Genomic DNA, 12,624 nt, shown 5'->3' on the forward strand with positions numbered 1-12,624 from the left:
TTTTGCTAAAATCTGTAAAACACAGCTTTACAGGACATGTACTGCCCTGCCATGTTCACATAACTTCTAGAGTAAAATTCAATTGCTTTGCGTAACAGAAAAGCCCATCCAGGGAAATGCTTGAGGTACAGTGCATACCATTTAGTAACTTGCAATATATTGGAGAAAAATATAAAAAAATCAAAATAAACACAAAATGTTCATAAATCTTCTATGTATCCATTTTCCCATTAGTTAGGATAATGTCATACAAACAGAGGGCATGGAGAAATGTTGAAATAATTTGAAAGGCCATTTTTAAGACTAAGCTTCAGCTAACTCCAAAATTCAATCTAGTCAGATATGTTTGTGCCTAGTAGAAATTTAGTAACTGTCAGTTAATTGCCAGATAATTATAATGTCTATACAACTTTTCCCAATCTCACACAGTGCAAGTCAAAGCAATGAAAAGAAAACTGCAAGAAATCTAAATATATTGGTTTCAGTGTTCTCTTCCCAAAGCATTATTTATATAAAACAAAGACAGGAAGGAAGGAAGAAAGGAAGGAAGGAAGGAAGGAAGGAAAGAAGGAAGGAAGGAAGGAAGGAAAGAAGGAAGGGAGGGTGGGAGGAAGGGAGGGAGGGAGGGAGGGAGGATGGGGGAGGGGAGGGGGGAAGGGAGGGAGGATGGGAGAGGGGAGGGGGGAGGGGAAAGACCCTTACTTTGATAAAAAATATTTATGTTCCACCATGAGTTCTCTATGTGGGTAGCAGAGTCAGAAGATGCTCAGTGTATGTCTCTCCCAACTTTTCACTTTCTTTAAGCAGAGTGTCTGGTGTCATCCTAATTCTCCCCATTAAATTAGTGAGTCAAACTGAGAAAGGGCTGGATAATGGACAAATACAATTTGATTTCTTTGTTTCTTTGCATATATTGCTTTTTTATATGGATGCATTATCTATGAATTAAGAAAATGATGAAAACTTTGAAAAGATCAAGTCTCAATTACTCAATTAATTACTATGCTATTAGTGATTATTATTGAAAGTCACAGTTGAATTGTATAGCACTGGTTGTAAATAGTGCAAGAATTGTTGAGGGAAATAGAGAACAAAATAAAATTTTCTATTTTAATCATAGATGCGGATTCTCAGTTTTCTTCCTACCCATTAAAAACAATACCATATTTGAAATCACATATATTACTCTCTGATGTTAAAACTGGAAGTTTCTATTGTGTTAAGACAACAATAGTGTATATGAAAAAAAGAGTAAAATAAAGCTGTAGGATATTATTCCAAAACAGAGGACTTCAAGTGAATTACCACAAATCAGTCACTCATTGGCCCATGCTCTCACAATATATTCTAACACGTGTGCCAGCATATTACAATGGATGAGTATATAGTGAATTTAAAAAGGATTACATACACACACACACACACACACACACACACACACACACACACAGAGTTCATGTGAAACTGGTGGGATCTGAATAACATCTGTATTGAATTAAGAATATTATAACAATGTCAATTTCCTGGTTTTGATAATGTTCTATGGTTTTGTAAAATGTTATCACTGTGTAAGATGGGGAAAGTTTTCAAAGAAACCCTCTGTGCTATTATTGTAGCTTGTGAATCTTAATCTATTTCAAAATATAACATGTTTTTTAAAAACTTTAAAGGTTAAATTATAGTCACATTTGTAATTTTGATGAATATTTTCATACATATTTTGAAAGATAAGGAATTGTCTTTAACAATTTTCATAAAATGCATTTTACATATTGCTAGCAAATTATGCCAGTTGTGCTGATAGTCAAGATGGGCAAGTTGCACAAGTGTAAATGAATCTATTTCAATTGTATCCTGGCAAAGAAGCAAGTCAAATATTGGAATCTTGTGTAAATCGCAAAATTTGCCATGAATCTTTATTAAAAAAAAAAAAAGAATTTATGTCATTTTCCCCAGGAATTCAGAGGCCTTCCTGGATAATAACTAAAGTGCTTTTAAAATAAAAACACAGAAAACAGACCTCTAAATGTAATTTATGAAAGAGAGCTCATTTTATATCCCAATTTTATTCACCTTTTCTGAATAGTCACAACATTAATCTACTGGGGATAATCTAGTTAGTATATTTGAAATTCCATGTATTTTTTTCTATTGTATGCATGTATTACACTTGTATATAATACAGAGTTTCCAGTTGTTAAAGAACATAGTTTAAAAAATGAGAAGCATGATCTATAATCTCAAACAAACCTAGGACAAATTCATATTTTCCAAAACGTATAGTTTTTCACTTGGTTACAAAGAAATTAATTATATTCTAATTGATGCAGAAACTCCAAGACAACTATTAGTCCTTTTTTATAATTTCATATAGTCTTGAGTCATTGTGAAAATCCACTCAAAACCATCTAATTCATTTTTTGCATAATTAAAATGGAGGCAGAATGTCATTTCATTTCATGAACTTATGGGACAGTGGATTTTAGTTCAACGTGAAAAGTAAATTTTTCAGATCTTATTTTTAACCAGTTTTACATTTCTAGTTGTTCTTCCCAGGAAAGTATCTGAGTAGTCTTTTGGTCTTTGAATATTATCAAGAACTAAGAGACCAAAGTTCCCCAGTACATTTGGGCCTCCAGCCTGGAAACCAACATATGTGTAATTGACCATGTCAGTGAGTTTTCAGAATACAAGATATTTCCATACCTTCTCTAACATGATGGAAATTCTAATAGGACAATTTCAGAAGCATCTTCTGGATAGTATAAAATGAGTAAAACACAGAAATCCCTCTCTTGGTTTCCTTCAAACTATAGGTTTACACAATATTGTTACAGAATGGCTATGCAATTTTCATTCTTCTTTCCCTTCATATCACAAATGAAACAAAATACATGTATTATAAAATTATACATTCTACAATAACTTAAAAAAAAACTACATACATGTTTAAGGCCTTTAAATATGTATGACTTTCCTATAAAACCAAAAACACAAATGTTCAAATGGCTACAAAAATGTCATAAAATACTGGCCTAACAAGTTGTTTGACTGGGAAAGTGTAAGCAAATATTAATACATTTGAGACTGAGGAAAATGAACAATTTTTTCTATCAACAGATTGAACAAATATGTAAGCATTCAAACAGTCATTAGGAGCAAGCAAAAGACAGTCTTTTAAAATGAGATAGGACAGTTTAGAAAAAGAAAAAAAACTACAAAAAATCTAAGTGAATAATGTTCAAGCTAAGAAATCAGAAACTCACATGCATCCCTGGCAACTTTTTGAAACTGAAGTCTATCCAGTAACTTGACTGCTCACTGCTGATTTCTGTGAAGGGAATAAGTAAACATAAAAAAAAAAAAATTAAAGAAAAGCCCACTTAAAAAAAAGAAAACAGAAAGGGAGAGTGCTCTAGAGGTACAAAGTATTATATAATGAAAATGGTAATCCAGTTCTAACTACTACCTATTTGACAAAGAGCTGCAGCAGGGTGTTGTTAGCCTTAGGGAAATACGTCAGCTTGTCTATACATTCTTATATGATTGATGTATTCAGATAACTATTACTTGCCAACATCATTACCAATGGATATATATTTCCATTCCTTTAACAAAAGCAACTTTAAGATGTTAAAACATGTAGGCTTTCTGAGCTCCAAGATTCAGATATAAATAAAATTTTCTCAGTCTACACCATGCCAGAGGAAAATTTCTCAAAGGAAACGTCATTAAAGCCATGTATAGTCCCACTAGCCAATGAACATAGGACCCAGGAACACATCCAGGACAGAAGGACAGTGCCCTTGGGATACAGCTTGCAGAAGCAAGAAAAGCAGTCACATCTGGAGCCAATAGATCAAAAGGTGACTGTCTCCAACATCACCCTGAAAAAAACAACTCTTCACTGGCTCCACAGACAGCAACTTCAAATTCTTTTAACAATTTACAAGTTCAACACAGTTCAAATCTGCTGAAATCTTCATGACATAGAAGTTCATGTCTGACTTTTAAAAGGTCTTGATTTCAAGAAGAGGCCATGAAATCCCTTGGAAATACTCTTGAGTGTCTCTTTCAAGTGGTATAAAAATCTTCAAGATCACCTCAGGAGTTAAGTTTCTATGCGTATGTTCATTGTCATCAGCCTTGAGGATCACTTGGTTTCTCCTGGGTTAATGGGTTACCTACAAAGGAAGAGGAAAATATAGTCAACATTTCATAACATACCTATAACCTTAAAATTAAACACAATTAAAAAGTAATAGGTAACTCAAAATGCTGGTGTTTGTTTTATCAAATACATTGCTTAATTTTAAAGAAATACCAGGTACAGGTATTTCCACTGTATAAAATTATACTAACTTATTTTCTCATTATCATCTCATATTTTTAGAGTCACTTTGACAATTATCCAAATGACTACAACTGTGACCAAAATTATCTCAAATGGTGACAACGATATCCCTCTCAAACCCAGAGAGTGACTCTGGAATCCTTTTTTGGCATAGACTTGGTGGCCATAACACAAATATCATAAACACATCACACCAGGCCTCAGTGAAGAAAAACCTTTGTTCCCAGCAACAGAGCCACATCTATTTCTCAAGAATGCCCTTGGAGATTGGCTCCATAAAGTTCATTTTTGAAATAGTTTAAAAATTGAGAGCTTATTTGAGTCAATTTTATTTTGGGAAAAAAATATCTGTTTAGGGGAGACAAAAAATCTGGGGAAACAATAAAGAATAGAAAAATGTACCAAATTTTAAAGGAGTCCCAAATTTTTCATAAAATTGATGAGACTATACTATTAATTATATTTTAAATATCACTGAGAAATATTCATACTAACTTTTCACACCTACTGAAGTCCAAAGACCATTTGTGTACAGGAGAAAAGAATAATAAACAGATAGAATATCTAATATATATATACATAAGTATATATGCATAGATATAGAGGAAAACACAGAGGAAGAGGGAGAAGAGAGAGGGAGAAGAGGGAGCAAGAAAGAGAAAAGAGGAAAAGAGATTCTGAGAGAGGGAGAGGATGGAGGGAGAAAGGGGAGAGAAAAAGATTATTAACATGGCAGAAATCTCTCTCCCATTAGATTTCAATTTAACTTTCTAATTCTAATATAATATCAGGCAGGGTAGAGAGTTACCTAACAATTCTTTTCTAGTAATGGCTAAAACAAAAAGTTTAATTTTTAAAAATTATTGTCAAAACTTCGATTTTATTCCATTAAGTGACATTGTTACTTGCCCTTTGAAAAACATTACAAAAGGCTCTTTTGTTTCATTGTTTTCTGATCGATTATTTAAAAAATTGAACATATTAAACAAAATAATAGGCTAGCTCTAGACTTTTCTATGGCTAGTCTCAAATTATTCTACCAAAGGGAGACGCTACAAAAGGCCAAAATGTGTTTTTATGCATGGAGGCAGTCATCTTATTTCTGTCTCAGTGGTCCGCTACCAATCCCAAGGAAAGAGTTCTTTGCCTGTGCATTTGAAGTGTCTTACTCCCATGCACAGAACCATGGAGGAAGCTGAACCAAGAATGGAGGCTGGGAAACATACAAAGAGCCTACTGAATCTTTGAGATTCCGTGAGCAGGAGATACCTTGGCCAGAGCAGCAATCTCATTATCAATTTGCCTGCCATTCAAGGGTCATTGTGTATAATTTCTATGAAGGGTTTCCAAATTAAGTCTGAATGTGGACCATATTTTCAAAACTAATGCTGAAAAGACAAGAAAAGAGAGGGGAAGATATGGGTATGGGTGTGGGTGTGTGTGTGTGTGTGTGTGTGTGTGTTTGTGAGTGTGTATAAAAGAAAAAGAGGAAATTGAGACAGAGAGGGGGGAGAATTGAGAAAGAATAAATGGTTTCACCTCTGCTGTGACTCAATGTAGCAAACTGGAAAAATATGGTAGAAATGAATTGGATGAACATGGTGCCATGACTGTATGAAAGCAAGTGACATGTCCTCTTGAGCCATTTCGAGCCCAGGTTCGAAGTAATCTATTAATGAGCATAATAGATGCATTTCTATATCTTCGTTTCAAGCTAAATATTTGACACCACTGGTTTATATAAAGTTGAGAAATGATTCTCTCAACTATTTATATATAATTTTGAAAACAGACTTCGAAATTAACAGTATAATACAAAGGCTTATGAAACTAAAACAATTTTTTTCTCCATTTCTGTAGAGAATATATACATATATATATGTATATATATACATACAAAGACATAAACATATAAACATATATAAATAAGGATATAACCCATATCCTCAAAAACATTAACATACATTTTTATGATGACATCTATCAGCTAACACAATTGCTAGAGAAACAAAAATTAACTATGACTAAAAGAAGTAATTGTCTAAATAAGCATGGATTACAGTATAATTAAAGCAACCTATTCTCACACCTAAGTTTTACACAATATTCCTATATTACTAATTTTAAAAATATCCTACAATATTTTATGAGATGAAGAATACAATATAAATTATTTATAAGATTAGATGAATGTGGATAATCTAATACTTGATTTTTTTTTTTTGATTACTGGATTTTGATCAAGAAGATACGTGGTGTTTCGGCATCAAGAGCTCTGCATTTAGGACAGAGTGGTAGTGTTGTCATGAACAACAAGTATTGTAATGTTTATGGAACACCTGGCTTTGTCAACACTGAACAACCACAAAAATAAAAGGTCTGGATTTTAAGAGGTTTTCTTTTTTTTTTTTTTTGCTTTTGAATGTATAAATCTTTAACAAGAGAGCCACTAAAAGTAGAATCAAAACAAATCACACTGTTCAATCAAGTTTAGCCTAAAGCTGCCTCCTTACATATTTTAAGTTCGGCCTGAGGTTTCTCTGCACATCATGAATTGTAAACTAAATGGAGGTGTAAACACACTGTGGCCTACTCTTACGTTAATCACTAAGTTTTGGCCAATCAAAGGTGGCCAACTGTTCGAACTGTATTCAAATAATGCAGATGTTGTGCTGTAACCAATCTATAACTCACTTCCATTTTCTGTATGTCACTTTCCTTTTTCTGTCTATAAATCTTCAACAAAATGTCTGCGCTAGCATCTCTGGGCCTACTCCTGCTTGGGAGACATCCTGATTCACAAAGTGTTCCTTTCTCAATTCAACTCTTAAATTTAATTCAGCTAAAGTTTTTCTTTGAATAACACTAACAGACATTCATGCAAGTTTAGAGAAGTACATTGAAGGAACGAAAGCCTAACTAATGACTCACCCTTTTCAACACAATATAAAGATGAACATGTATAAATATCTACCAGCATCCTCCCTGACAACCTCAAGGTTTGTACTAAACAAGATGAGAAAATCACAGGTTTTAAAATGTACGGGAAAATGATTCTGAATATAGGTACATTATCACCAATTGAAAAAGCTTACCACGCAAGGTCCAAATATTATCTTTAAACAAAATTATTACCTAAAATTTAACAAAAATGTCAACTTTTTAAGATTTATGCTTATTTTAAATAAATCTGAGTGACATAAGTTTAAATTCTGGCATGCCAAAGTGGGGGGAACACATTTTAAATGTCATTTTACCTTCTGTAGACTTAAACTGGAACATCCGGATATGCAAGATTTGCTTAAACAATATTTACACAATCCAACATTTTAAAAAGTAAAAGTAATGGTTAATATACCAAATTAAGCATTGCCACATTTTTAGAACTTAAATAATACTCTTTCATTCAAATGGTATTTTTTAGAAAGGCCAGACATTAAGTTTTACCTTCTAAGGAGGACTTTTGGCAAGTTTTCAGTAACTAAAAGCAGGAGGTTGCAATAAAATCTATTTTACAGGATGAGAAATAGCATTTGCTACCGTGAATGTACACTGTTTTCTTGTTCTGAGGGCAATAGATATAAAATACTGCATGAGGGTGAGAAATGGCCCTACGATTGTTATGGTTATGCCTTGAGCTTCATACGCTATAATCACTATCTCAGTAAATTTGCCTTTCCAAAGGCAATATTTTACACAGCTGTTCTTTTCTATGCAAATCTTATTTGCGTGTGCCACATACCAGACAGTTTTGTAAGTGAAACTACTGGGCTGCTGAACACATACAAAATGCAGAAATAATAGTAATAATAGCTTCTCTGTCACAAGCAGGAAACTACCCTGGTAACAATCAACCAGGATTGTTAATCTGGTAACATTAAGCAAAAAGTACTAATTATTTAGATCAGAGCACCCACTTATCCCAAGCCAACAAAACTATTATGGGGCCCTGATTAGATTTCTAAACAACTCATGTTAACATCATGTCTTTAAGTCTGTTCAATTTAAATTGAGAAAATAAAACCTGGTTAATGACATGTATTAGTTAAATTTGAAATTAGGTGAACTCATTTATTTATACTGTTTTCATTTTATTGTTTGAGTATTGTGAAATGTCCTCTGCCAATCTATAAGTTAATTACAAAGCTGGAAGGAAATTCAAGAATCTATTCTGTCCTTTTACAAAATTCTTAAATCTTAAAATTCTTACAATCATTATATTGAAGCCTAAAATTCCTTCTTCCCCCAGTTCAAGTCCTGCTGACTAGATTATCCACAGGACATAACATATGAGAGGCATCATAACAAATAGCTCAGGCTTTGTTCAGCAAGGTTCAAGTCCTTACCTTATCACTTTCTAACACTATGGGGTTGAGTAAATTATTCAAACTCTCTGAGCCTTGGCCTCCCCGTGTATAATATGCTATTGTGATGAAATCAGATAGTGCAGACAAAGTGCATGTCCCAGTAAATGCCTTTTAAATACTAGTAGGTGGTAGAAGTAGAAATTCTCAAACAAGATACAAAAGGTGATACATAGAATACCTATGGCGGGGCGGGTGGGGCAGGGTGGGTGCTACTTCTTATTTCTCTAAAAATATTGACTTAATTTTCTGTTGCTTATAGTGATTCATCTTGCAATTATTTCTTTTCATAATCTTGGTATGTTAATAATAAAAGTCACATATTAAAAATGAAACACTGGCCAGGCATGGTGGCTCAGGCCTATAATCCCAGGGCTTTAGGAGGCTGAAGCAGGAGGATCACCTGACACCAGGAGTTTGAGACCAGCCTGGGCAATATGGCAAGACCCTCCAGACTCTACAAAATAAAATAAAATAAAATAAAAATTAGCTAGTCATGATAAGGCACACTTCTAGTCCCAGCTACTCAGAAGGCTAAAGGAAGGATTGCTGGAGCCCAGGAGGTCACGTCTGTTGTGAGCTATCATCTTGCCAATGCACTCCAACCTAGATGTCACTGTGAGACTGTCTCAAAAAAAAATTGTAAAAATAAAAATTTAGAAAAAAAATGAAGCACGTGGATGTTCTCTGAAGGTAGGCTGCCTATTTTCAATGCTCAGTTCCACCAGTAATTTACTGGGCAAAACAGAAATAATATTAGCATCTGCATTTAGAGATTGTATGAGCTGAGAAGTAAATGAGTTAATAGTGAGTTAATAGGTTTCATGCTTATAACAGTACGAGAAACCCAATGAGTACTAAAGAAGTATTAACTGTTATTATTCAGATATGTGTACATGTTTAGCCATCCAAATGTATTAAATTTCCAGGTTTTGCCTCTGATTATTTCTGCACATATGTTACTAGTCTTCTCTGATACATAATTCCATTTTTTCTAACTCTCTGTCTTTCTAATAAACCAGCTGCCATCAGACTTTGTACGAAGGATACATATTTAGGAAGTTGGCACTGGATTTTATCTACGCTTAAAAAATAAATGGGGTGTTATTATGCCAAAAGGAAATGCAGATTTGCAAATTTCCTTCTTCTTTATTGATGGTTCCTCTGATATTATTTTTCTTTGAGTTTTACCCCATATCCCAGATTTTTTTAAAACTCAGTTGTGCTATTTGCCAGTCTACAATATATTTGTGAAATCACTGCTAAATCTCCACAGCATCAATGTAAATCTTATATGACATTAGCTTAATTTAAAAAAAAAATTATCTTCTCCAATATGTTCATTATAATCTTGTTATGAGGAACTATTGAACAATATTTATATTCCTGTAAATATCACTCACATACATACAACAATAGAAGTGAAAATGCATTATGAATGTTGCAGCCAATTTCATTTTTAAAAGAGTTAAGTTTTCACTAAAATATCCATGTTATTAGATAAACATTTATTTTTGGACTGATGAGCATTCTTTAGTTAAACAACTGGAAGACAAGGAAATGTGGTAATACTTCTAAGAGGAGGCAGCAGGATTAAACGCAGTGGACGGCTAATCCTTTTAAGATGGCTACTTAATAACATCACAAATAGGCACCATTTCAAACAACATTACAATAAATTTAACTTATTCAATAAAGGTAAAAGGGAGAATAGACTACCTTCATCATTCTAAGGGCTGATTTGAATGAACTTTTCCTTTCTTGGAGTATAATTGCTGCTTCACTGCAAATGTATTTTTTAATGTAGCTCTTACAAGTACAAGAAATAAGCCCTTCTTCACTTTTCGTGTACTAAATGTGCAATTAAAACATCATTACTCTGCAGTAGCAGGTTTTCTCATTTAAGCCTGAGAAAAGCTGCCATTACGTTGGTCATAACTATATGTGAATGTACTTGTTATATCTTAAAGCACCTTATGCGATGAGGTATTATGAAATGAAAGACACCTACTGGTCAGGGATATTCATGCATGAATAAGCTGACCATACATCTTTCAGGAATTACAAAATGAAGAACACCTATTGGTCAGGGATATTCAGGCATGAACAAGCTGACCATACAGCTTGCAGGAATTACAAAATGAAGAACACCTATTGGTCTGCGATATTTATGCATGAGCAAGCTGACCAGACAAGTTTCAGCTAAGGTAAGGTGACATTTGAATCACTTTTATAAACATACTCATCTCTGTGAAAAACTAAGCCAATATTTTACTTTCATGATGATGGAAGTGACGCCTATAGCCCTGAAAATGATCATATTTTCATACCACAGCTTAATTTTACTTCCAAAGAACTGCTTTTGCTGGATTAGCCTGAACATTTAACACTTCGAGATATGTTCAATATTTCAGCTAGGATCAACATTTCCACTAAAGAATCTTGAACTATTCTCAGTTATGTATTTCATAAATTCTTGAAAATTTTAACAGCCTTAGGTGAGTGGCAAGAGTAATTTCAAACAACAGAGAGTATTTCTGTAGTTAACTGATTATATTTAAGTGTCAAATCAGTATGAGTCCCAGTGTAGGAAGCAAAACAAAGAAAAGATTCTCCAGGCTTGGCATATCATCTTTCTAGACTTCTGGAAAGAAATAGAACACCAGATATGCCTGAAGGAAGCAGCGTCATTCTGCTAGTCAGAACACAAGGGTTTTATATACCAGTGTTACTACCTACTAGTTGCAGAACTTTGGATAAGTCACTTAAAAAAAAAATCTCTGAAACTCAAAAGTTTATCTACAAAGAACATTGGCTGGAGTCAGTGAGCTTCTAACTCACTTCTTGCCTCCAACTACTGTGATCTTTCTTAAGAAACACTACTTCTAAATGGTATAAAACTTTGTTCTGATCACTTAAATTCGTCCGTGGTATAACCACTTTGAAGACTTTATTTTCTAAAAGGCCTAATCATTATATTAGAATGCAGAACTAGTGAGTTTTTACCACAAACAGAACATCTGTCAATGGCTTTCAGCTTCCTCTGCTGTGCAAATGAAGATCTCGACTGGAAATGAATCTTTTGAACAGATGGACCTGCACTATTTCTTGGAACTTTGAAAGCTGTACAGTGTGCCTGCCATGAACTCTTCTACGTGACTCATGGCAGTAGATGACTGCACTGCCATTTATGCACGTTCATCCACTCACAAGCAGATCAGCCGTTTCTCTCTGGATGACATTCACTGTTAGTAAAACAAAGCATTTTCTGCTGTTTCTTTGAGTAGCTAATAAATTCCTTTAAAAACTTAAAAAATATATACATTTGTTAAGACAAGACTTTGCTTCTCCTTCCCTTGGTACCCCAACACACACATTGTTTCAGGTGCAGAATCACATGCACAAAATTAAGATAATGGTGAAAGTCCACAGCATACAGAATAAAGAGAAATCTCGTGAAGACATCCCAAAACTCCTTAAGCCAGGAAAACAATTATTTTAAATGCCTCAAAGAAATCTGAGCAGAATTTTTAAGATATTAATTCCATATGTCAGCAAAGTTCATACATTTTTACAGACAATTGAGATTTTGAACTCAATTGGAAGGTACTTTACCGCTAGATTTGATAGTAAGTTCATTTTTTCAGACTAGCCTCTCATTTGTAAAAGAGTAATTTGAACTGATAGTTTTTATCCACGTTCTGCCAGAAAGCTTTACTTTAAAAGTTTCAATCTGGTCAAGAATCACCCTCCTCAGGAATTCCAGCCTCACTATGGAAGCTTTTAAAATTATGCTTAAAAAAATGAGTTTAAGATAGTTGGGATTAAAGGCGAAGAAGAGCTAAAACTTGGCAGAGATTCCTTTTAGTAGCCTAGAAAGTATTTTCTCTTAACTTCTTGCTTGGT

General features: G+C 33.8%; 1 protein-coding gene across 2 annotated transcripts in view; it reads right to left on the minus strand.

Annotated features, from left to right (window-relative positions):
- Positions 1–2,029: 2,029 nt before the first annotated feature.
- The window catches only part of TAFA2 (TAFA chemokine like family member 2), a 545,001-nt gene continuing 534,406 nt past the window's right edge, over positions 2,030–12,624 (minus strand). For both annotated transcript variants that reach the window (XR_012518470.1, XM_074402828.1), the window contains one exon: positions 2,030–4,184. Coding sequence is in view for 1 of the 2 variants with exons in the window: in XM_074402828.1 (XP_074258929.1) it covers positions 4,173–4,184 (12 nt within the window). In the remaining variant the exon portion in view is untranslated. The remainder of the gene's footprint in view (positions 4,185–12,624) is intronic.

Source organism: Saimiri boliviensis, chromosome 7 (genome assembly GCF_048565385.1).
Source record: "Saimiri boliviensis isolate mSaiBol1 chromosome 7, mSaiBol1.pri, whole genome shotgun sequence".
NCBI classification, from domain to species: domain Eukaryota; kingdom Metazoa; phylum Chordata; class Mammalia; order Primates; family Cebidae; genus Saimiri; species Saimiri boliviensis.